The sequence below is a fragment of the Syngnathoides biaculeatus genome, chromosome 3 (genome assembly GCF_019802595.1).
Source record: "Syngnathoides biaculeatus isolate LvHL_M chromosome 3, ASM1980259v1, whole genome shotgun sequence".
Lineage (NCBI taxonomy): Eukaryota > Metazoa > Chordata > Actinopteri > Syngnathiformes > Syngnathidae > Syngnathoides > Syngnathoides biaculeatus.
The window spans coordinates 34,737,395-34,764,426 of NC_084642.1; the positions used below are offsets into that span (position 1 = coordinate 34,737,395).

General features: G+C 43.1%; 1 protein-coding gene across 2 annotated transcripts in view; it reads left to right on the top strand.

Annotated features, from left to right (window-relative positions):
* The window catches only part of plekho2 (pleckstrin homology domain containing, family O member 2), a 32,864-nt gene extending 6,044 nt beyond the window's left edge, over positions 1–26,820 (top strand). The window contains exons 1-7 of one of the 2 annotated variants that reach the window (XM_061815547.1): positions 3,776–3,912; positions 11,342–11,491; positions 13,297–13,419; positions 16,364–16,468; positions 16,588–16,686; positions 23,012–23,206; positions 23,332–26,820. In XM_061815547.1, coding sequence (XP_061671531.1) covers positions 3,904–3,912; positions 11,342–11,491; positions 13,297–13,419; positions 16,364–16,468; positions 16,588–16,686; positions 23,012–23,206; positions 23,332–24,405 — 1,755 coding nt within the window. In that variant the 5' untranslated portion in view covers positions 3,776–3,903 and the 3' untranslated portion in view covers positions 24,406–26,820. Of the gene's footprint in view, positions 1–3,775; positions 3,913–11,341; positions 11,492–13,296; positions 13,420–16,363; positions 16,469–16,587; positions 16,687–23,011; positions 23,207–23,331 lie in introns of those variants that run through there. The other variant, XM_061815546.1, reaches the window with a different exon arrangement.
* The last annotated feature ends 212 nt before the right edge of the window (positions 26,821–27,032 follow it).

Genomic DNA, 27,032 nt, shown 5'->3' on the forward strand with positions numbered 1-27,032 from the left:
CCTGGGAGCAAGCCAGAAGAATGCTGCTACGGATGGGATGCACCTACAAGGCCATGGCGGACCGCAAAAGAATGAAGGCACCGAGCTATAAAGTGGGCCAGCATGTTTGGCTGTCAACAATAGGCCTCCCACTCTGGATGTAGTCCCGCAAGCTGGCTCCCAGGTTCATTGGCCCGTCCCCCGTCACCAAGATGATTAATCCGGTCGCTGTTTCTCTGAAGCTCCCCAGATCAATAGGGGGCCACCTGACGTTCCATGTGAGCCTACTCAAGCTGGCTCGGTCATCCCCATTGTAAACTCACCGGCGTGGACACCCTGAGTGCGGATCGTGCGGAGCTTGACAGGACAGCGAGCCACGAGGTGGCCCAACCGCCCGCAATAATAACACCAACCCTCTCACCGGCGTCGTTGCCGCTGTTCGGGGAAGCCGTTGACCCCCTCGACTTGAATGGGCTCCATCCCATCAACCTGACCCCCGTTGGAACGCGGTCTGTGGTACGAGGTTCCGTTGGACGTTCCCCTGTAGTGCATCGACCTATCCCTGTATTGCAAGCCTCTGGTTGATTCTCAGGGCAAGGGCGATAAGCGAGTCCAGGTTCATGGGCAGTTTCACTGTGATGAGGCGGTCTTGAATCCCGGGCATCAGCCCCTGGAGGAATGCATCGAGGACTGCTCCTTCGTTCCACCGGCTCTCTGCCGCTCGGATGTGGAACTCAATGACGTAATCCGCGACTCTGCGTTGCCCCTGTCAGAGTGAGATTAACGAACCCACCGCCTCACGTTCCAGGGACGGGTATTGAAATATCTGTGTCATAGCTCCCACAAAGGAGGTCCAGGTGCGACAGTATCGGAACCGCGGGTCCATTCGGCTGTGGCCCGGGCCTCTGCTCTCGCTGTCAGGTGGGATATCACGAAGGCTATCCAGGAGCGGTCAGTGGGAAAGGCGGAGGTCTGCACTCAAAGTTGAGATCACACTGTGCGAGGAAGTGTTTAATGTTACCTGAGACTCCGGAGAACTGCTCGGGCTTGGAGAGTGGCGTACACATGGTCCTCTGGGCATGAGTGACCAGCAGGAGAGCGGGCGCATACAGACTTGGACTCGGGGCAGCGAAAGCTGTCGTGGGACTGGTGTCAGGAGCACTGGACATGGACGTGAACTAAGAGTCCATCCGAGCACACATCTCCTGTAACCTGTGGTTAGTCACCTGGATAGCGGCTTCCTGCTCGGCGATACGTCCGCCTTAGATCTGCTGGGTCCATGTTATGGCCAGATCATTTTGTCATGACCAGAACACAGGGTTGGAACCAAATACCCATCTCGGGAGATGCAGAGGCAGTTTGGGAAACGTTTTTATTCAGTCCAGTGTCGGGGATCAAACAGGCAGTCCACGGAAGCAGCAGTAACAAAGTCGTTAGGCGTGAGAGGTAGATCAGTAGGCAGGCAGGGGTCAGTACACGGGAGAGCAGGAACAGAATCAGCAGAGTGCGGGAACAAGGCATGAGGCAATGATCTGGCAAAGGCCAGACCGTATGTTGCGTCCTATTTGTATCAGCCGTGATTACGCGGAACGAGGCGCAGGTGTGCGCCTCACTGATTGCTGCTGGAGTATGCCGCGTTGGTGACCGGCACAGCCAGGACATGGACCGGCAGGCCCATGACAGCTCTGAACTGCTAGGGGACTTCAACGCTCATGTGGGCAATGGTAGTGAGACCTGGAACGCTGTGATTGGGAGGCCTGTACAACCCCAATTCCAATGAAGTTGAGATGTGTTAAATAAAATCAATACAATAATTTGCAAATTTTGTTCAATCTATATTTAACTGAATACACTACAAAGACAAGATATTTCATGTTCAAACTAATAAACTTTATTGTATTTAGCAAAGGTGTGGTTATGTGACAGAAGAGTCTCTGCTAGGATGAAGGGCAAAGTTTATAAAACAGTGGTGAGGCCGGCCATGATGTACAGATTACAGACGGCGGCACTGAAGAAACAACAGGAAGCCGAACTGGAGGTAGCAGAAATGAAGATGTTGAGGTTCTCGCTCGGAGTGAGGAGGTTGGATAGGATTAGAAATGAGCTCATTAGAGGGACAGCCAAAGCTGGATGTTTTGGAGACTAATTTCAAGAGAACAGACTTCGATGGTTTGGACATGTCCAGAGGCGAGAGAGTGAGTATATTGGTGGAAGGGTGCTGAGGATGGAGCTGCCAGGGAAAAGAGCGAGAGGAAGACCAAAGAAAAGGTTGATGGATGTTGTCAGGGAAGACATGAGGGCAGTTGAGGTTAGAGAGGAAGATGCAGGAGATAGGCTTAAATGGAAAAAGATGACACGCTGTGGTGATCCCTAACGGGACAAGCCAAAAGGAAAAGAATAAAAGTATTTGGCAAATAATCATTAACATAGAATTTTATGGCTGCAACACATTAAAAAATAGATTGGACAGGGTCATGTTTACGACTTTATTAGATCATCTTTTGACAAAAAACCTGCAATGTGAAAGCATACGTGAAACCCCTCATGGTCCCGGGCAGCGACCCTTCAACTGATTGTTCGTGTACGTATGTGCGCACGAGTGTGTGCACTTTTGAAAATGTTTAATGCTGAGCCGGTAGGTGGAAAGTAACAGAAAATTGAATGGCATTAATGGAATGAGTTTCAAAGCCTCATGCCACCACAAAGATATCGGAACATTTTGGATTGAAGCCTGATGAACGCAGCCCTCCCACTTACACTAATAAGCGTGTATGTGAAATTTGTATAAAGTCGCAACAGAGAAAACACATTAAAACTTCACTGTGACGAAATCCATTTTGAAGACAATCATCTGCCCCAATTTCTTCAGGTGGGAATAACAAACACTGTTATCTTGAAATCAGGTCATTCAAATTTCTTATTTACGTCACTAGCAAGGACCTCCGCCTTCCTCTCCCTCTCCTGAGCCAGCACTGTTAATATCACAAACGTGTTCACACAAGTGGGTCTTTTACACAAAGACAACCAAGTAGAGGAAGTCAAATATGTACAAAGCGGATACAAAACTAGGTCAAACAGAAGTAGCTGTCAGTACAGCCCTTTCTCCACACTCATGTGACAAAATAAAATTTACGTTTGTACACTTTGTACACTAAGTCCATGTGAGAGAGTCATTTTCGGTGGGGTCGAAATGGTAATGATATGAGACTTTAAGAGTGATTGCTGTTTGGTGTTCATCCATTAAGTGTTTTGTTTTTTTGTTTTTAAGCTTTTAACTTACAATTTGAAATTTGAAAGCAAATGTCTCGCCTAAAATTTTCACAAGGGCTCATTCTTCTCAGATACCGACTAGTGTTAGAAATAATCCTTCAGCCGAGTTTAAAACTAGACTCAAAACCCATCTTGGCACAAAATGAATTTAAGCCTCAGTAACAGAATATATTGGTACCTCCAACCCTATGTTTTATCTCATATCTTATTTCATTCATGTGATGGTTACAAATCATACTGTTTATTGCACTGAGTTCTTTTTTTTATTGCTGCAATGTTTGGACATTGTCTTGTATATTGAATCGTACATTCTGTTGTCTGAGTTCACGTGTTCTGCTGTTAAAGTTTGTGTTTTTGTTTTTAACATAGTTCAGTACATTGAGACAAACTAATAAACTCACGGATACAGATGACTTAATAATGTCAAGGCTTAAGCCGGAAGCCAACGTTGTATTTTTTTTCTTGGCAGCAAAAGAGGAAAGGGTACTCTTCGTGGTGTATAAAAGGGTAGAGTTCTGTTTTTTTTTTTTCTTCACTTCGGGAAGTGTGAGAAATGTGACCATCGGGGAGGATTCACATTGTCACAAAAGCGATAAAACAACGTTGGGTGATTTCACGCTATTTGCAGTTCACGTAACGGATTTGGGCCTTATCATGGAAAATGTAAGTTGTCACCAGATATGTACTGTTAATACTCCTAGGCCTTGTTCTGTCTTTCACCTTGCTATGTTCAGCGTGTGGTAAACAAAAGCGAGTCTCAATTAATTTAGTAAAGTTTGGTTTCTTTACAATACCACGGAGTACATTCACCAACTAACTTGAGAATTGATGGCATCCACACATCATTTTGTGGACCTCTCTCCACATGTCAGTCCTTCAAATTTAATTTGAGGGACTTCTATGACTCCGATCAGTTAAAAAACAAACTAAAACAAAAATGAGAATGCTTCAGTTGTGTGAACTGGAGGTGTTCTGGAAAATAAAAAAAACATATCTTCACCATGCCAAAGTTCCTTTCCATAAGTAAAACAATTAGAATGCAGCATCAATAAGCGATTAAATCATTCAGAAGGCAAATTCAAGTTAAGAAAAAAGGAGCAAGTAGGCCTGGACATCAGTTGCTTTAGTTTTTAGTATCTGTAGTTTTGAGTAGTATTTCTCATTAAGTATTGTACACAAATTTGAAACTTACTTAAGCTATTCTGGTGAAGTGTCGTGAGGTAATTTATATCTTCTTAAATCCGTTGAGCAAGCAACTGTCAACATGCATTACATGTGGGTGCACTTTCAGGAAGCTGATTTTGCAGAAAAAGGAAGTCAAGGACTGGACAAAAACAGCTCGCAAATAACACAAGCATAGGATAACTTTTAGCAAATTCTGCTTCTTTAAAAAGACTTTAAATGGTTAAAAAGGCATAACCCACATTCTTAGCCATCAGGAGGAACCAAAGTGACGAAATTTCAATTTATAGATCAACTGCTACACTAGACCACTTTGCGAATATTTAGCTCTCAAGTACCCTCATAATGCCCAACATTAAAATACTGTGATGTGGTAGACCCAAATAATGCAGCCCTAAGGGGGCACAAACCAGTGCAATCTGCAGGCCGGTCCCAAGCCCGGATAAATGCAGAGGGTTGCGTCAGGTAGGGCATCCGTCGTAAAAACTGTGCCAAACAAATATGAGCGTTCATCTAAAGAATCCAATACCAGATCGGTCGTGGCCCGGGTTAACAACGCCCGCCCCCGGCACTGCTAACCTGCAGGGCGTCGGTGGAAATTCAGCTACTGTGGGTCGAAGACAAAGAAGAGGAGGAGACCGGATCCATCGTCAGAAGAAAAAGAGGAATGCACAGAGCCTATAACTGAGTGTAGGGACTTTGAATGTTGGGACTATGACAGGAAAAGCTCGGGAGTTGGTTGACATGATGATTAGGAGAAAGGTTGATATTCTGTGCATCCAAGAGAGCAGGTGGAAAGGTAGTAAGGGTAGAAGTTTGGGAGCAGGGTTTAAATTATTCTACCACGGAGTAGATGGGAAGAGAAATGGAGTAGGGATTATTTTAAAGGAAGAGCTGGCTAAGAATGTCTTGGAGGTGAAAAGAGTATCAGATCGAGTGATGAGACTAAAATTTGAAATTGAGGGTGTTATGTATAATGTGGTTAGCGGCTATGCACCACAGGTAGGATGTGACCTAGAGTTGAAAGAGAAATTCTGGAAGGAACTAGATGAAGTAGTTCTGAGCATCCCAGACAGCGAGAGAGTTGTGATTGGTGCAGATTGTAATGGACATATTGGTAAAGGAAACAGGGGCGATGAAGAAGTGATGGGTAAGTACGGCATCCAGGAAAGGAACTTTTAAGGGCAGATGGTGGTGGACTTTGCAAAAAGGATGGAGATGGCTGTAGTGAACACTTATTTCCAGAAGAGGGAGGAACATATAGTGACCTACAAGAGCGGAGGTAGAACCACGCAGGTAGATTATATTTTGTGCAGACGATGTAATCTGAAGGAGGTTACTGACTGTAAAGTAGTGGTAGGGGAGAGTGTAGCTCGACAGCATAGGATGGTAGTATGTAGGATGATTCTGGTGGTGGGTAGGAAGATTAAGAAGACAAAGGTAGAGCAGAGAACCATGTGGTGGAAGCTGAGAAGGAAGAATGTCATGCAGCCTTTCGGAAAGAGGTGAGACAGGCTCTCGATGGACAACCGAAGCTCCCGGAAGACTGGACGACGACAGCCAAGGTGATCAGAGAGACAGGCAGGAGAGTACTTGGTGTGTCATCTGGTAGGAAAGGGGAGAAGGAGACTTGGTGGTGGAACCCCATAATACAGGGAGTCATACAAGGAAAGAGATTAGCGAAGAAGAAGTGGGATACTGAGAGGACTGAGGAGAGGCGAAAGGAGTACATCGAGATGCGACGTAGGGCAAAGGTAGAGGTGGCAAAGGCTAAACAAGAGGCATATGACAACATGTACACCAGGTTGGACATGAAAGAAGGAGAAAAGGATCTCTACAGGTTGGCCAGACAGAGGGATAGAGATGGGAAGGATGTGCAGTAGGTAAGGGTGATTAAGGATAGAGATGGAAATGTGTTGACTGGTGCCAGTAGTGTGCTAAATAGATGGATGTTGATGAATGAAGAAAATGAGAGAGAAGTAAGAGTTGAAGAGGCAAGTGTGAAGGACCAGGAAGTGGCAATGATTACCAAGGGGGAAGTCAGAAAGGCACTACAAAGGATGAAAAATGGAAAGGTAGAGGTATGGAAGCAATTTGGAGAGATGGCTGTGGAGTTTTTGACCAACTTATTCAACAGAATACTAGCGGGCGAAAATATGCCTGAAGAATGGGGAAAAAGTGCTCTAGTTCCCATTTTTAAGAACAAAGGGGATGTTCAGGGCTGTGGGAACTATAGAGGAATAAAGTTGATGAGCCACACAATGAAGTTATGGGAAAGAGTAGTGGAGGCTAGACTCAGGACAGAAGTAAGTATCTGCGAGCAACAGTATGGTTTCATGCCTAGAAAGAGTACCACAGATGCATTATTTGCCTTGAGGATGCTAGTGGAAAAGTACAGAGAAGGTCAGAAGGAGCTACATTGTGTCTTTGTGGATCTAGAGAAAGCCTATGACAGAGTACCAAGAGAGGAACAGTGGTACTGCATGCGTAAGTCTGGTGTGGCAGAGAAGTATGTTAAAATAGTACAGGACATGTACGATGGCAGCAGAACAATGGTGAGGTGTGCCTTAGGTGTGACAGAGGAATTTAAGGTGGAGCTGGGACCGGATCAGGGATCAGCTCTGAGCCCCTTCCTGTTTGCAGTGGTAATGGATAGTCTGACAGATGAGGTTTGACTGGAATCCCCTTGACCATGATGTTCGCAGATGATATTGTGATATGCAGTGAAAGCAGGGAGCATGCAGAGGAACAATTAGAAAGATAGAGACATGCACTGGAAAGGAGAGGAATGAAGATTAGCCGAAGTAAAAAAAAATATATGTGCGTGAAAGAGAAAAGTGGAGGGGGAAAAGTGAGGCTACAGGGAGAAGAGATAGCGAGGGTGGACGACTTCAAATATTTAGGCTCAACAATCCAGAGCAATGGTGAATGTGGTAAGGAAGTTAAGAAACAGGTCCAAGCAGGTTGGAACAGCTGGCGAAAGGTGTCTGGTGTGTTATGTGACAGAAGAGTCTCTGCTAGCATGAATGGCAAAGTTTTTAAAACAGTGGTGATGCCGGCCATGATTTACGGATTAGAGACGGTAGTACTGAAGAAACAACAGGAAACAGAACTGGAGGTAGCAGAAATGAAGATGCTGAGGTTTTCGCTTGGAGTGAACAGGTTGGATAGGATTAGAAATGAGCTCATTGAAGGGACAGCCAAAGTTGAATGTTTTGGAGACAAGATTCGAGAGAACAGACTTTGATGGTTTGGACATGTTCAGAGGCGAGAGAGTGAGTATATTGGTAGAAGGGTGCTGAGGATGGAGCTGCCAGACAAAAGAGTGAGAGGAAGACCAAAGAAAATGTTGATGGATGTTGTAAGGGAGGACATGAGGACAGTGGGTGTTAGGAGAGGAAGATGCACGAGATAGGCTTAGATGGAAAAACATAACACGCTGTGGTGATCCCTAACGGGACAAGCCAAAAGGAAAAGAAAAAGGTGTGGTAGACCCAAATAGTTACCCATAACAAACCACAGGCAATATTGAACATTTTTATCAGCACAGTTGGAACATTAATACTCCACCTAATCTTGGGGGAAACTACTTACAGTGAAGAAAATAAGTATTTGAACACCCTGCTATATTGAAAGTTCTCCCACTTTGAAATCATGGAGGGGTCTGAAATTTTCCATCGTAGGTGCATGTCCACTGTGAGAGAGATAATCTAAAAAGAAAAATCCAGAAATCGCAATGTATGATTTTTTTTAACGATTTATGTGTGATACAACTGCAAATAAGTATTTGAACACCTGATAAAACCAATGTTAATATTTGGTCGAGAAACCTTTGTTGGTGATTACAGAGGTCAAACGTTTCCTGTAGTTTTTCACCAGGTTTGCACAAACTGCAGGAGGGATTCTGGCCCACTCCTCCACACAGATCTTCTCCAGATCAGACAGGTTTCTGGGCTGTCCCCAAGAAACACTGAGTTTCAGCTCCCTCCAAAGATTTTCTTTTGGGTTTAGGTCTGGAGACTGGCTAGGCCACGCCAGAACCTAGATATGCTTCTTACAGAGCCACTCCTTGGTTTTCCTGGATGTGTGCTTTGGGTCATTGTCATGTTGAAAGACCCAGCCACGACCCATCTTCAATTCTCTGACTGAGGGAAAGAGGTTGTTCCCCAAAATCTCATAATACATGGCCGCGGTCATCCTCTCCTTAATACAGTGCAGTCGTCCTGTCCCATGTGCAGAAAAACACCTCCAAGGCAGGATGCTACCACCCCCATGTTTCACAGTAGGGATGGTGTTCTTGGGATGGGACTCATCATTTGTCTTCCTCCAAACACGGTCAGTGTAATTATGACCAAAAAGTTCCATTTTTGTCTCATCTGACCACAAAACTTTCTCCCATGACTCCTTTGTATCATCCAAATGGTCATTGGCAAACTTAAGATGGGTCTTGACATATGCTCGTTTCACCAGGGGAACTTTCCGTGCCATGCATGATTTCAAACCATGACGTCTTTGTGTATTACCAACAGTCACCTTGGAAACGGTGGTCGCAGCTCTTCTCAGGTCATTGACCAAGTCCTGTTGTGTAGTCCTGGGGTGATTTCTCACCTTTCTAAGGATCATTGAGACCCCACGAGGTGATATCTTGCATGGGGCTCCACTCCGATTGAGATTGACCATCATTTTAGCTTCTTCCATTTTCTAATGATTGCTCCAACAATGGACCTTTTTTTACCAAGCTGCTTGGCAATTTCTCCGTAGCCCTTTACAGCCGTGTGGAGTTGTACAATTTTGTCTCTGCTGTCTTTGGACAGCACTTTGATCTTGCCCATGTTACAAGTTTGAGTCTTACTGATTGTATGGGGGCGACACGATGGATCAGCTGGTAAAGTGTTGGCCTCACAGTTCTGAAGACCCGTGTTCAATCTCGGCCCTCCCTGTGTGGAGTTTGCATGTTCTCCCTGTGGCTGCGTGGGTTTTTTTCCGGGCACTCCGGTTTCCTCCCACATCCCAAAATCATGCAACATTAATTGTACACTCTAAATTGCCCCTAGGTGTGATTGTGAGTGCGGCTGTTTGTCTCGATGTGCCCTGCGATTTGCTGGCAACCAGTTCAGGGTGTCTCCCGCCTCCTGCCCGTTGACTGCTGGGATAGGTTGCAGCACTCTCTGCGACCCTCGTGAGGATAAGCAGCAAAAGAAAATTGATGGATGATTGTATGGGGTGGACAGGTGTTTTTATGCAGCTAATGACCTCACACATCTGGATAATGCATTGAGTGGAGGTGGACTAAAGGTCTTTGAGGGTCCAAATTCTAGCTGATAGACAGGTGTTCAAATACTTATTTGCAGCTGTATCACACAAATAAATGGATACATTGTGATTTCTGGATTTTTCTTTTTAGATTATCTCTCTCACAGTGGACATGCACCTATGATGAAAATTTCAGACCCCTCCATGATTTCTAAGTAGGAGGACTTTCAATATAGCAGGGTGTTGAAATACTTATTTTCTTCACTGTATATAGTGATTCTTTCAAATATATTGCACATATAAAACAAAAATCACCTAAATTTAGAAAAACCAAACAGTTCTTTGACACTAAATGTGAAAGTATTGTTCCTCAATGTTAAATACAATGCAAAGTTTTAAGGTGGACGCTGTTGGGTACTAAAGTGACCTGTTTGTTTGTAAAATGGCATTTATTTCTGTATGTATGTATGTATGTATTTATTTATTCATTTATTTATTTAGTTATTTAAGACAGGCTCCTGTTAGGTTAGTGGAACACACAACTTCCAAAACCCTCACTATGCATATTTTTAGTGATTGCTATTGTCAGAAGAAAATCTGCATAATATTCATACATCACACCAAAATGTTAGGACTTCCACAGCTATTCGAAATGCCCAGTAAAAACGTGTTTCTTCAGTTTTGACTTCCTTCATTACTTGACATTCTGGTCATTACCCTTGAATCCACGATCTCGTCAAAATTGTAACCACACGCTGCCGTGCTCAGAGTAGGCATGATGCAGCTTCTTGACCCTCATGCATGATGAAAGTACCACAATGTGCAAAGGCGTGAACACTCTCTCCTTCTCATCAGATGACCATTCAGACCTTGCAGAGCAACGGAGCTCCTTCTGACCTTCTGTGTACTTCTCCATCAACACTCCCAAGGCAAATAATGCACCTGTGCTACTCTTTCTTGGCTCACAAATACTCGTCTCCTGAGTCTACACAGAGGATACGATATATATGCATCACAATTATTTATACTTCTAGGTGCTCCCTTCACATTGCTAGACCGTGGTCGAACAGAACAACAGAGTGCTCGAGGGGACAGGGAGTGGGAAAAAGGAAAAAAAAGAGAACAGAACAAAAAAAAATAAATAAAAGAACAATAGTGGACGTGTTTGTGTGTGCACGTACTTATACGTCATTTGCTATGGACATGTGGGACAGTCTTCGTCTCACTTGACTTTGATAGTCATTCAGACTGATGTGGAGGAGCACTTTTGTCTATCTTGATATGCATCCATTGTGTATATTCTTTTTTTTTTTTTTTTTTTTAAGAAAAGTTACATTCTATACTAAGTAAAGAAGGTTGGTTCTCCTGTAAATGTAACCATTCCTCTTGTGATTTATTTCATCAATTTTGTCAACTCATTACTCATGTTGAGATGTGCGTGGCCGCCCTTGCTTTTATATGTTAACAACGCATCACTTGACCTCTGATTGGCTTCCAATGGAATTTGATTGATTTGATTGTGCTTTCTCACGTAGAAAATACTCATTTTAAATTCATAACTTAACAGTGCTGTGTGCACTTGGTACTCACAGCGAACAAAATATCTGTCTACATGCATGCAATTTGAATGTAACATTGTGCATTTTTCTTATTGAAGGCCACACGTGAGGAGCAAGCTCAGTGTAACAACCCCAAATTTCTTGGGAAGGCCGGTTGGGTGAAAAAGGCCCCTTGCAGACTGCTGGCAAGCTATAAAGACAGCTACATCCTTGTGGACAAGACTTGTGTGCTGGTTTATGAAAATGAGGTATGTTATCATTTCCACTGTAAAAAACATCATTTTACCTGAACAATTTCAATAATGAAAGTTCATGAACTACTTCATATTTTGGGTGAACATGAACTGAACATAATTTATTTCTGCCTGATTAATATTATTAAAAATCTTGACTGTCATTCTGGTGCCTGTGAACAGTTTATGAATAAGATGTATTTTTCATTAAGTGTGTTTGGTTAGAGGCTTCCAAGAGAAAATCCAGTTGAACACATTATACTGTATACTGTACTGAATTTGCAAAAAATAAAAATAAAAAACGAGTGCATCCGCTATTCATGTTTACAATGCATGAGTGTGTGGATGCTTTCAGAGACACTCCATAAATGGGAGGGAAATGTGTTCGTAAGCCAATCACAGGGCACATGGAGACAGGCAACAGTTGCACTCACAATCACACCTAGGGGCAATTTATCCAATGTGTGTCCAATTAATGTTGCATGTTTTTGGGATGTGGGAGTAAACTGCAGTGCCCGGAGAAAACCCACAAAGGCACGAGGAGAACATGCAAATATTTCCCATTTATTAATAGGTTTTAATCTTGTATAGAAGAAAATTCTGCAGAATTGCCTGCTAGCAGATCCTTATTAGTATGGGCAATGCCCCTTTGCGACATTCTCCAAGATTTTTAAAAAAAAATTTAAATCTGGAATTTCTTATTCCTGTCGAGCACAAAATGCCATGAATGTGCTTGCCCTTTTTGAACGCCACCATCGAGGAGCTGTGGTATTTCTGAGGAAGGTACTGTCATGTTCCTGCCGGTCCAACCCTGGCTGGGCGGGTCCCACCACACCGGTTCTGATTAGGAGGGGCACACCTGCGCCTCATCGGCAGTGATTACCCCGGTGTATATATAGAACCCAGTGGACGGTCTGGCTTGGCCAGATTGTCGCAACTCATGCCCCGTTCCTCCACTCCCGTATTCTTGATCATCAACCCTGGTGTTCCAACCTCCGCCTGTCCTCCGACCGACCCCGTAAGCCTGACGTCTTTGATGCTCCTGCCTTCCCTAATCGATCTCCCGTGTACCGACCCCTGCCTGCCCGCGGACCTGCTCTCTACGCCCAACGTCCTGACTACCGCTGTTGGACTTGACTGTCTGCCTGATCCCCGACTTTGGACCGAATAAACACTTTTCCCGAACTACCTTTGCTCCTCCGGAGTCCTGCATTTGGGTCCTCCCTCCGTACCGATGGGTCGTGACAGATACATCAGACGTTCCTCGATTTAAGATAGCCCAAGCAGGCTCCTCCATGCATTTTTAAGAGACTTGAGATGCTTTTTAGTATAGTGGCATGAGATCAACTTCCATGTAATGTTCACTGTTTTGAGGAACTGGACTTTAAGGTGCACCCAAAGTCCACTTTTTGTCTGGCTAATTAGAGGGTTAGCTTGTAACTTGTAACTGCTGAGGCACTGTTACATTAACTTCTTGCCATTGTCAGTGCTTATCGAGGAGCAGGGTGGTAGCTGTCACAGTGCATTATGGGAGTTATAGTATAATTTGGGGAAGTTCAATTTAGCAGACCATTATTAATAGACATTTAAATTATCTTGGAAGGCCGGATATATTTGTATATTGAGTTTCACCCCAGTGGGTAAGAGGGTCAGAGTGATGTGGCCTGCAGGCCTTGAGCTTTATATGTTTGATTTAAGTTATTTAAAGTGAATACAGGCATTTATATACGGCAGAGAAATAGAATCCTCAACACCCTCTGAATTGTATTATAACTCATTTGTCAGTGATACTGTTGAATAACACTTAGTTTGCGTTCCAGGAACTGAAAAATTGCATCGAAAGTCTTGATCTAGAAAACTACGATAAATGTCATGAATTAAAAAATCTATTCATGAGAAAACACAGACTCATCCTGATTAGATCACCCAAGTCTGGAAGTAAGGTAAGCTTAAAGAAAAATTTTGAGAAGTTATAATTCAAATAAACAATACAATATGATGATGTCAATTATGTTGAGTGTCATGCGAGTGACAGGCCAGTGGCATTCAAATTATATATTTTTTTACCTTAAGTATATTTTAACAAATGTCATCTTGGAAAAGCGCCTTACTGCTGAGTCAACAACATTGACAAACACCATCTATGTCATTGTAGGCAATTGCATCATCTTGCACACATACTGAATTTAGCTCTGTCCTACCAGTGTAAATTCGGTGCAATTACTTAATCGATAGGCTCCACCGATAGCAAGTCGACAAGGTGCCATTTATTTTGCATATCGAGCAATCAGATGATGATGGGAATGTTTTTAATCCCCCCTCCTCCTTCTTTCGAGATTGGCAGCCTGGGCGGCTGCACATGTTGCTCTTATTTAAAAAACAAACAAACAAAAAAACCACCAAAACGCCACTGCCCTGAATAATAACAAACTTTTAATACAAGAGGTTCCATGTGGCTAACCTTTCAACCTTGTCATGTAAGACTGGACTGGCTCTCTACTCAAAGGGGGAAGGTATGTGCTTAGTGGACTTGAATTTTGGTGTGTGCCCTTACTGGAGCTGGAGGAGGTTGACAGAGACGGAAGTTAGGCCTTCCAAGGACTGCCACATCCCAAAAATAACTCCTGAATAAAAAGAAATCCAGAGGTTAGATAGATGATATCAGCAATTTATATTATTAAATGGAAAATGTGAAGGACTGTGAAAACCTTCTGGAAGCACAGTGCAGTTATTGTTTATTCCGTATGACTGCATTTGTGCAGTACACGGGTAAATTTTGAATAACAGCAAAGAAAAAAGAAACAAGGTAACAGAGGTACAGAGAAGAAAATAAGTATTTGAACACCCTGCTATATTGTAAGTTCTCCCACTTAGAAATCATGGACGGGTCTGAGATTTTCATCGTAGGTCCATGTCCACTGTGACAGATATAATCTAAAAAGAAAAATCCAGAAATCACAATGTATGATTTTTCAAACCATTTATTTGTGTGATACAGCCGCAAATAAGTATTTGAACCCCTGTCTATCAGCTAGAATTCTGACCCTCGAAGACATGTTAGTCTGCCTTTAAAAATCCACCTTCCCTGAATCAGATGCACCTGTGTGAGGTTGTTAGCTGCATAAAGACACCTGTCCACCCCATACAATCAGGAAGACTCAAACTTGTAACACAACCAAGACCAAAGAGCTGTCCAAAGACCCCAGAGACAAAATTGGACAACTCCACATGGCTGGAAAGGGCTACGGGGAAATTGCCCTGCAGCTGGGTGAAAAAAAAGTCCAAACAATCACTAGAAAATGGAAGAAGCTAAACATGACGGTCAATCTCATCCGGAGTGGAGCCCTATGCAAGATATCACCTCGTGGGATCCCAATGATCCTTAGAAAGGTGGAGGGAGCTGAAACTCTGTGTTTCTCACCGACAGCCCAGAAACCTGTCTGATCTAGAGGAGATCTGTGTGGAGGAGTGGGCCGAAGTCCCTCCTGCAGTGTGTGCAAACCTGGTGAACAACTACAGGAATCATTTGACCTCTGTAATTGCAAACAAAGGCTACTGTACCGAATATTAACATTGGTTTTCTCAGGTCTTCAAATACTTATACTTATTTGCAGCTGTATCACACAAATAACTCATAAAAAAATCATACATTGTGATTTCTGGATTTTTCTTTTTAGATCATCTCTCTCACAGTGGACATGCACCTACCTGAAAATTGCATGCATGATTTTTAAGTTGGAGAACTTGCAATATAGCAGGGTGTTCAAATGCTTATTTTCTTCACTGTATAACAAGGGGTCTCATTTATAAAAGTGTGTTTAGAATCCATATGCACACAGCCAAAAAGCACTGGCCCAAACATATTCATCCATCCATTTTCTTAGCCACTTATCACTTATACACCCTGAACTGGTTGCCAGCCAATTGCAGGGCACATGGAGACAAGCAGCCGCACTCTCAATCAGATCTAGGGTAATTTAGAGTGTCCAATTAATGGCGCATGTTTTTTAGATGTGGGAGGAGTCAAGGGTTCTGGAGAGAATGGTACATTAGGAAGTTGGATCAGATTCAGTAGGAGCAGTGTAGATTTTCATTACGGCCGTGGAACAGTGGATCAGCTCGAAAACCTCAGAAGATTATCAAGGTGTTGAGGGTCCCTCTGTCCAAACTGTCTGAAACTGAAAGTTGGAATGCCAAGGATGCTTTTTGTCAGTAAAATGCAGCAGTCAAATTTTTAGAAGCAATCTCATGATGTAGTTCAGCATCACGCCACTGCAATCAAGTCAAGTGTCTGAGAAGTGAGGGTATCCATGTAGCAGTTATAGTCGAGGGAATACTTCTCAAAATTATATGAAACATAATTTTGAGAAGTATTTTCAATACTTGCCAGATAGATGTAAAATTGGGTGCATATAAAGTGCACTTATAGTCCTGAATACAAGCCTAATTAAAAGGGAAGATTTTAAGTCTGGAGCAAAGAAAATGCAGGTCATCTACTACTTCCATCCATCCATTTTCTTTGCCGCTTATCCTCACGAGGGTCACGGGGAGTGTTGGAGCCTATACCACCTGTCAACGGGCAGGAGGCGGGGTACACCCTGAACTGGTTGCCAGCCAATTGCAGGGTACATAGAGACAAACAAAGGATCGCACTCATAATCACACCTACGGGCAAGTTAGAGTGTCCAATTAATGTTGTATGTTTTGGGGAAGTGGGAGCAAACCAGCGTGCCCGGAGAAAAGGTCCCCAGAACTGTGAGGCCAACGCTTTACCAGCTGCGCCACCGTGCCACCTCATGCACTACTCGATTTATTTAAAGCATGAAGTTCTGATCACTGATTGGTTACATTCAATCTTGTTTTTTTTTTTTTTTATATTACGAACAGATCCATAATATTAAATTCCAAGTACAGACTGCAGAAGAAAAGGAGGCTTGGATTGAAGCCCTAAGTGACGGGATCAATCGAGCAAAGAACAAAGTGTTGGATGAGGTATTGTAAAATTATACAAAGTGTTTTCCTCTCCAGTATCCCTTTAAATAAATCTACTATACATGTATCTGCATCCATAAAGTAGAAAAATCTATTGACTAATTGTATTTTTTCCACAGGTTAAAATGGATGAAAGCAGTAATTTACAGCATATAACCCGAACAAGACCCAAAGGGAACCATCACCGCCGTCCACCAACCAGGATTCATCTAAAAGAGGTTTATGTCATTGTGCACGCATTCTTTAATCCACTGTTTATGTAAATGGGGAGTTTTAAATCACTAGCCTCACTTCAATAATCGCCCCATGTGGAACCTAAACTGCGCAACTCACAGATGTTTATGAGCAATATTCATACATGGCCAGTCATCATGGCATGGAATTATGAAAGTGCGTATTTGTGACAAAAAGTCACTGAGAACATTGTCCAACTTCAACAAAATAGCAGTGCTAACAATAATAAAATGAAAATTAGCACTGTAAACACTATAAAATTTGTAACGTATAATCAGTTAAAAATCAAAAAGTGATGCTAAATGTGAGAATTATGAATGGTATTCCTTTAATTCCGAATCACTTCCGAATCCTCTCAGCTGCCTGAGATCCCTTCGCATTTGTGTCTCTTTGAGTATCTTGAGTACCAGTTGCTAGCAAATGACGAATTGGAGGGAGCAGGGATCTGGAGGGTTTGGAGGACTGGAGTGGAGCCAGGCCTGTAACGGGGGCTTGAAGGCGAGCGCTTGGTGGCCAGGCTCAGCTGTGCACAGCCCGAAAGGGTAATGTGGGTTGCCCTTCTCATGAGCTCACCAACTGTGGGATGGGCCATAGGGGTAGTGTGTGCTGGGTGGTGGGCAGAGACCTTGGGGTTCCGATCCCCGGTGAAAGAAGCTGGTCTAGGAGTGTGGAATGTCATCTTTCTGGCAGGGAGTGGCCTGAACTTGGGTGTGAGGTTCATAGGTTTTGACTATATATAGTTGGGCTACCCTCTACACACAGCTTGGGCTCTGGTACCAGTCACCTTGAGAGGAGTTAAGACGCGGCTCCATTGCTGGGGCAGCAGATTGGAGCTGTGGCCGTAAGGTGGCCTGTCATGGCAGCAATCCCCGAACCTGAGGGATGCAATCAGGCTGAAGAAGGAGTCCTATTGATATAGATGGTGCCTACCAGTGTGGCTGCCGTTGGCAGGTACTGTCTGGTACTGTTTGTGTGTTTTTCGGGTGTCTCAGGACTCAAGTACACACAAGAGGACTTGTAACCAACAGAGTCTTCACCGGACTTTTTTCGACAACTCTTGCCAATTCGCTGAATATTTTTCAAGAGTTACTCGTTGGCGTACTCTTCAAGGCTACACGTCGGCGACGAAGGAGGGCACGAGCCGGTTCACAAGTTAACCTGTGGAAAAGAGGACATTGACGAGTGCTCCCGTCGATTCCTCTTACGAACCTACGCACCCTAGCCAACAAAATGGATGAACTTCTGCTTCTGATCAGGACCTGGAAAGACCTTGGACATTCTGCAGCCCTGTGCTTTACAGAGACTTGGCTTTGTGGACGGACCATGGACGCCGCCATTACACTAACGGGCTTTCACCTGTAGTTAGTGAGCGATTGGAGACCGTGCCAGACTGATTTGGAGTCATTCGTCACTCTTTGCAATGTTAATTCTTTTAGTCAGCTGATTTTCTAGTGCGATTGTAGAAGGACCTGTCCCAACTGCGATATGTCTTGGAGTGTTGCCGCAGCCATCTCGCGTGGAATAACTTTTGTTATTTTATCTTTTCGACGGAGGAAGAAACACGGTGCTCACTTCAGTTACCATGGAACCGGAAAGAGAAAGAACCTTATCGACACACACATTTACACAGAAAAGAGCAGTGATGAATGAGATCCCTTGTCAACATGGAGCTAACACAGAAATTGAAAGGTGGTGGAATATGCTTTTACATCAATGAGAAATGGTGCACGGAAGTTACAGAGCTAAGCACACGCTGCACCCCGGTTTTAGAGTCGTTGTTTTTTAACTGTAAGCCATTTTGTTCACCACGTGAGTTTGCAGCTTTTATTCTCGTCGGTGTGTACATTCCGCCTCAAACGAGCATGAATGCCGCACTGCTAACGCTCGCCGAGCAGGTAAAGGAGATTGAGGAAAAAACACACTGATTCACCGCTCATTATCCTCGGAGGTTTCAACACTGCTAAACTAAATCACGAACTCCCTAGATATAAGCAGCACTTAAAATGTCCGAATAGGGAAAATATCACCCTTGACCACAGGTGTCAAACCTAGGCCTGGGGGCCAGTTTTGGCCCCCACATGATTTTATGTGGCCTGCGGAGCCAAATCTAGAGTCCATTTTCATGATTCTTGCAAAATCTGTGTCAAAATTTCAAAATGTGATTATCATAATTGATGAAGTTGAGGTATTCCAAGAATTTTTGTTACCAATTGAAAAACACATTGCCCTTGATTTCTGATTCCAAAACGAGTTCGTAAATTGATGCTGTAAATATGAGGAGACGATTAAATATTGTTATCGTTTCACAGTCACGGCCCTCTGAGGTAAGCCGGAACTACAATGCAGCCCGTGAGAAAAATGAGTTTGACACCCCTGTCCTAGACCAATGTTCCACTTTCGTAAAAAACGCATATCCTGCAATTCCTTACGCACCCATTAGCTTCTCTGATCACTGCTTGTTGTACTTAATACCGACATACAGGCAAGCACTTAAATGTGCGAGCCTTTAGCAAAATCAGTTAAAAAGTGGACCAAGGAGGCCAAATTAAAACTTCAAAGCTGCTTTGACTGTACAGACGGGAGTATCTTTGAAAATTCAGCGTGCAGCCTAAATGAATACACAGAAATTGTTACCGCGTATGTCACTTTCTGTGAGGTGTGTGTTTTGCGGGTTCAATAACAACAAATGATGGTTTGCAGCCAGACATGGGCAACTCCGCCATGTTAAAGAGATTGCATATCGCAGTTGGGACAGGTCCTTCTACAATCGCACTAGAAAATCAGCTGACTAAAGGAATTAACATTGCAAAGAGTGACGAATGACTCCAAATCAGTCTGGCACGGTCTCCAATCGCTCACTAACTACGGGTGACGTTCACCCCCGGTGGAAAACAAGAGCGGGCTAGCCGACGACGTAAATAGGTTTTACTGCAGATTCGAGTTGGACATTTCCACATTACACACCCACCAACCCGCACCACCTTCCACTCCACCTTCCTCTCCACCGTTTAGCATCCATGAAGGGGACGGTAGACAGATCTTCAAACAACAAAAGATCAACAAAGCACCAGGTCTCAAGTCTGTGCAGACCAACTTGCTCCTGTCTTTACAAAAATCATCAACAGGTCTCTAGAACTGTGTGAAGTACCAGCTTTCTTCAAATGCTCCTCATTATACCGGTCCCAAAAAAGCAGCAGTCTCAGGCCTTAATGCCTACAGGCCTTTTTCCTTGACATCTGTGGTGATGAAGTCCTTTGAACGCCTTGTGCTGAACCACCTCAAGAGCATCCCCAGCTGGACCCACTGCAGTAAGCCTATCGAGCTAGCAGATCTGCAGATGATGCAGTCCCCATGGGTCTGCACTTCATCCTTGAACATCTAGACAACGAAGGTACCTATGCAAGGATCCTGTTCATGGACTTCAGCTCTGCTTTCAACACCATCATCCCTGAACTCCTCTCTTCCAAACTTCTCCAGCTCACCGTCTCGCCTGCCATCTCCCAATGGATCTACAACTTCCTGATGAGCAGGACACAACAGGTGAGGCTGGGGGACACCACCTCATCCACACGCACCATCAGCACCGGAGCACCCCAAGGTTGTGTCCTCTCACTTCTGCTCTTTTCGCTTTACACTAACGACTGCACCTCATGGCATCCGACTGTCAAACTCCTGATGTTTGCAGACGACACCACGGTCATCTGCCTCATCAAAGATGGCGACGAGTCTGCATATCGACATGAAGTGGCAATGTTACCGTTGAAGACAACAGCCCGTGACTTGTTTTTACATTAAGATGAAGAAAAACAACAGCTTTCATGTATTGTAGTTTTTGTCTGGTTCTGTCTGCTCAAAAGTGGATATTTCATCTCACTTACAACTTTAGAAAACTCTTTGAGGTTAATTGTATATGTTTTGTTGTTGCGCATATCAGCCCACATTCATAAAAACATTCTTCTCCAGGGGTATGTGCTAATTATCACACTGCCCAGACACGCAAGAATTTGCACATTTGCATGATTAAAATGTATTTCATTGATGCGCATGCACTGATTAAAAAAAAAAAAAAGTTACTCACGATTTACTCAATACCTGAGTCGTAGTAATATCTGTGTTCTAACATGTTTCAACAAGGCAAAGCATAAATATAAAATAAAGCAACAAAATTAGGAAACATCTGAGAAGACAGATCACTGACCAAAGTCACCGTCATGGGTTGTGGGTGATCTCAGGCTGTACCATAATAAAAAAGGCAAGCAGTTAAGGTTAAGTTGTCACTGACAACGATGCTCTCGTGATGATCCAATGAAGCCATGACTTTCCTATAACTGATATTATCATCATCATCATCATCAGTGAGGATATAAAGACCTTCTCCATCCTCATTGTGACATGATGTCAGTTGATCCAGGCTACAGGACAATTTGGTTCTCGCTCTCCAATATTTACAAATAATACTGAGCTGTGCTGTACACTGATGTCAAAGTGTTTGTGCACTTAGGTGAACAGGTTTGTCTCTCTGATCCAAATAATAATTGTATAATCCAGTATAATCCATGATCTGTGACTGAAATAAGTAATATGTTGAAACTATGAGGTGCAGTTAAAAAGTAACAAATGAGTCAAATTTGATTGAACCTAATAACTGACATTTTCATCCCATCTTTTCTCAGATAGTGGTTCAAATCGTTGTTTGAAGGTTTAGATTAGAGAGGAAAAAAAGGTTTGTTTAACCCTGCCCTCTTCCTGTCAGCCATTTCGAAAATGAGGTCATTGTTGCATGCATGTCTGCCGGAAAGTTGTCATGCAGTTTCTTGTTTGGAAAAGGAACCACCACTAAACATTTTCAAAAGGTTGTAAAATGTGTGTGGTGAAGCTAGAATAGGCTTCAGTTTATGCAAAAAGTGGGTGGCCAGGATCCATGGGAAAGAACAAGAGCATGCTTTGAGTGTCCTTCGTGACAAGCAAAGGAGCTTGTGAAGTTATCAGTTCATTTGAGTGGACAACCAAACCCCATTGCCCATACTCAACTGGCGTCTTCAGGTTATTACCTTTTTGGACTTTTAAAAGCAGAATTTGTGGTTTGTGTGTCAGCAGGCTTCCCAATGATGAATATGTTAAGCAGGCTGTAAAAAAAAATAAAGAAAAGGAAAAAAAATAAAGATAAAAGCGCAGCCTACTGGATTTTAAGAGGCTGGCATATATCGTCTTGTTCATTTTAAGACAGTGTTTTGAGAAAAACGGGGATAAGAGTGAAAAGTAGAAATGAAACCAAACATTTTGGGCTTTATTTCTGTGTATTGCCTTTCTATTGCAATAAATAAAGCAAGATGAAAATTGACCCCAGGAAAAGAATAAGAAGTTCTTGACTGCCTCTCGTAGTATCAAATGTCTGTGGCATCTCAGAGGGGCTACTGAAGACCACCGGAAATGTGGTTTTCCTGTCTCTGTACAATTGCTCGATTCCATATGAGAATCAGGTATCCTCCATAATGATTGGACATTGGGGGTATTGTTCCCTTCCAGAAGGAAAAGGTTGATTACATGGACTATGGTTATTACAGTGTAATACATCCACTTGAGACTGCTCCTAGTCTTGTTTTATTTGGGTCCTGTCCTGGTTCTGTCAAAGGTATTATTGTGATAATCGTGGAGAGAGATACACTGTTTTATTTTTGGAGGGTGTAGAGGTTAACTCACATAACTTCATTGCACGTGGACTTCAGTTGTCTGTCTCGATATGTGCCCCGTGATTAACTGGGAATAGGTCCAGGGTGTTGTCTGCATTTCACCCAGACAGCTTCATTAGGCTCCAGGTCTCCACAGTCCCAAACAGTACGCTGTAAGTGGTATAGAAAATGTATGTATTCATTTGCAATCATCCTTATGCAGTCGAAAGACATCTGGGTCAAGCACAGGGTGAACAAGAATCTGTGGCTGTCCAAATGTTGATATCAAATGATGCTTGAAGTCTTTAGAGGCATGCTGTTGGTCGTATTTTATGGCAACAAGACACTAACCAATGACCTCAGGTGAAGAATGAACCAAATATCTTCAATTTACATTGAAATTGCTTTTTGTCAAAATGCTTGACAGATAACAATTTTTTTAGAAATAGTCAGCCTTAATTTGACATGTATCTTCTGAATAACGTCAAAGGTATTGCGCACTGTTGAAATGCAATTTAAAAAAAATAATTTCTGTTCATGCATTGGCAAAGTCACTGGGTGTTTGGTAAAACTATGGTGCACTGCATCATCAGATCTTAAATTATTCAATTCATGTGCATGATATTTGTTCCCCTTTTAGGTAGCAGAGTTGTCATGTGAAGGCTTGCAACGCTTGGATCTTGAGCTTTTAGATGCTGCAGTGGCGAATGGGACATATGGCGCCAACGTTGATGTCACTGATATGCCTCGAGAAACTAACAAATCCTCTGTCCTTGAGTGCAACTTCACTGAGACTGCAGAAAATTCACATGCAAAGAGCCAGAGTGGGTCAAAGGTTGGTTGCCAGAACAAAAATGACAACATTCACATGCAACGAATATTCAAGCTTGCATGTTACTAAATGGTATACTAAAATATAATCTCTTTATAACATATAAATATTTCTTTTGTGATTTCAAGATCATCAAGCTCCCAGTGGAAAGACAAGAAAAGGCTGCTTGGAAAAACACAAGTCTATTATCAACATCTCCCGATCCCCCAGGTGGCGCCTCAAGTGAGCTTGCGGGAAATTCTCAATTGAAACGCCATACCCAACCTCCAACCCCACCCACCAAAGACAAGAAACCCTCCTGTTGTCCTTCCGAACCAAACCAAGAGACCAAATGTGCACCGGACAGCGATAAGAACAAGCAACAAGTACAGCAAAATAATCCAAGAGTGCCTCAGAAAGAATATGAAACTCTTCCCTGTGTTGGTGATGACACGACTTTAGTTTCAGAAGATGAAAAGACAAAACGTGAGTCGCCTAATTTTAACATCCAAGCAATAGAAGATGACAAAACTGGATCTCAAGAGGGAGAAGACCACAACTCTTGTCTTGGAAGACCAGTTCTTTTCACTTCCATCTGTAGTGATGTTTTGCCAAATGACTCAACCACCCCCAGTGAAATGTTTTTACCAACAACACAAGAAAAGACAAATGCCGACAAGGAATGTCTCAATAGCCGCCAGCATTTAAATGCCAAGAGTAAAGCCTCCGCATGTGAAAACGCATTTACATCTACAACTGCCTTGGGCGGGAATGATACCGGTACACACATGCTGAACACTTGTAGCTGTGATACTTTATTGACGCCAATAGTCACAGCTACAACTCATGTTGGCTCAAATGTCGCAATATATCGGCACCCCGAGGCCATGCATCTGTCAACCAATATTAGATCCGTCTCCTTTGGAGATCTGCTGTCTGACTCAACTATTATTTCGTTGCAGTGCCATTCAGAGGCTATTACAAGAAATGATGTGTTAAGTGTTGACGTGATCAAACTTGAAAATGAATTAACTCTGGAGATGGACAAGACAAACCAGCTCATGAACAGCGTATGTTCTTCCAATATGAGGAGACACGAAGAATGCACTCCAGGAGATCTGCTGACAATGGCAATGGAGAAATTAAAGAGGGCTGACTGTGTACTCAAAGAGGTCAAGAAATTGAAATGTACAAAGAGTCTGAGAAAAAGAAACAGCTGGTGAAGTTCAGTCAAACAATTGACAGATTAGTAATGTATCCATCACAGTTCAGCATCCTTACTATCCAGTACATTAACGCCACTACTTCACAAACTAAAACTAATTGGAAGATTTAATTGGCTAACTAACACACACACGCAAAAAAAAAAGCAGAATAAGCCTAGTAGTTGCACAGAATACAGTATGCACCCCGGTTAAGGTTGTCATATCATACTGCCCATGATAATACACAAAAATGTAATCTTGTAATATTGAAAGGGGCAATATCTCACAAAAATTATTATACAACCCTTTTTGTAAATATTTTATTACTTTTGTATCCCCATGAATATACCCAATCATTTTAGTCTCATTTCTCATCTAATTTCAATATCATCAGGGCATTCAATCAACTGCAATAGGACTCTTTCATCAGTTCCTGCAACATGAATTGATGAAGCCTGCTCTGATGAGAGCTGAAATTTTTTCTAAGACAAACAGAACAGTCCAGTTCCAGTCACTGCAATGCCCTGAGAATTATTGTCTTTCTCTGCATGGGACAACACTTGAAAATGACACTTCGCTAAAATGTAAAATAGTAATTGTATAGCTTCTATAAGATTGTAACATTTGCTTTCCCCTAAAAATAACCCAACACCATCCATCCAACCATCCATTTTCTACCACTTTTCCGGGTCAGGGCAAAGGTGAAGCACCTTCAGCGGTGATACCCAAACTTCCCTTTCCCAACCACTTTCTTTCAGCTCTTCCGAAGGGATCCCAAGGAGTCCCCAAGCCAGCTGAGAGACAAAGTCACTCCAGTGTGTCCTGGGTCGTCCCTGAGGTCTCTTTCCGGTGCGACAAGCCCAGAACATCTCACCAGGGAGCCGTCCGGATCAGATTCCCAAGCCACCTCATCTGCCTCCTCTCAATGCGGAGGAACAGCAGCTTGACACTGAGCCCCTCCAAGATGACCAAGCTTCTCACCCTATCTCTAAGGGAAAGTCTGGACACCCTGCGGAGGAAACTCATTTTGGGCGCTTGTATCTATGATCTTGTTCTTGCGATCACGACCCACAGCTGGTGGCCATAGGTGAGGTTAGGAAGGGAGGGTAGATCGACTGGTAAATTGAGAGCTTCGCTTTTCGATTTAGCTCCCTCTTTACCACAACGGACCGATACAAAGTCCGCATCACTGCAGATGCTGCACCGATCTGTCTCTCACGACTTAATGAAGCTGACAGAACCACATAATCTGCAAAGAGTAGCGATGTGATGCTGAGGCCACCAAACCGGACACATTCTACACCTCGGCTGTGCCTAGAGATTCTGTCCGTAAAGGTTATGAATAAAATCGGTGACAAAGGGCAGCCTTGGTGGAGTCCAACTCTCACCAGAAACGAGTCTGACTTATTGCCGGCAGACCAACCTCTGACAGCGGTCGTACAAGGACCGAACAGTTCGTATCAGGGGGTTTGGTACCCTATACTCCCCACCTTAACCCTAACCCGTTCAAGTGGCAGTGAATCAGTTTTTTATAAACCGCAGGAAACAAAAGGGGATGAAACCCCTAAGTGAAACAGAAAAGCGTCATGTACATGACATGTACAACATTAGTTGTTACAGTGGTGTTCCATGCCTCAATTGTGTCGGTGAATTGTGAGAGAGTGAAACTTACTAGGAAATGGCTCCCACGTGCTTGGCCAGAATGTAGAAGCATTTGGGGACTTGTGAAACTCAACATAAATTACCGGAATAGGAAACAAACTCCCTTCGGTATTTACAACTCAGCTAGTGTGTTGTTTTTCCTGTTTCTTGGTCCATTTTGCTGTGTCTTCACTGGTGTTTTAGTATCTTGATAACTTTATGTGGGGTGGTGTAAATACTGTACAATATCAGTGTTGAGACCTCCATTTGCCAGATATCTTTCCTCTTCTATCTGACTTGTCAGCAATGATAATATTGTAAACTGTTCTTTTGTCTTCAAAATATGTGGCTATGACAGAGATTCATTTCTTAGTACTGCTGAGGTACGTGTGTGAACCCTGCCTGTTGCACAAAGTCAGCGGTTGAGACTCCAAATCAGCTGTGAATGGACAGATAATGTAGGTATTTAACAGTTTAATGTATGACTTTTGCTAGATTTTAAAATCATTTAGTGATTGCACAAAGGGCCTCACGTAACCTTGGAGTATGATAGATTTGTGCTCTTCAGTTGTTTTTTTGATGCATATACAGGTATGTGTGTGTGTGTGTGTGTATATATATACACCGTACGTATAAGGCATAACTTTTTAATTTATATGGGATTCATTTGGGTGTGAAATGGGCTCATTTTACTTTTGCTTGAATAAACAACTGGAAGATGAAAGCTGAAGATCTGAATGTTGTAATTCTAAATAAAAGCTGTATCAACCCCACCATTGTCAGCCTTTCCTTTCTTGCTTTGTGCTTCCCTACCCATACCCTTTTACAATGTTTTTGGTTTGAAAGAGCATGAAAATGTGTCCATGTCCATTTTTCAAGCTGTTTATCCTCACAAGTTTCGCAGTAGTGCTGGAGCCTTGCAGCGATCATCGGGCAGGAGGCGGACTACACCCTGAACTGCCAGCCAATCAGACGGCATATTTAAACAACCATTCCCATCCATC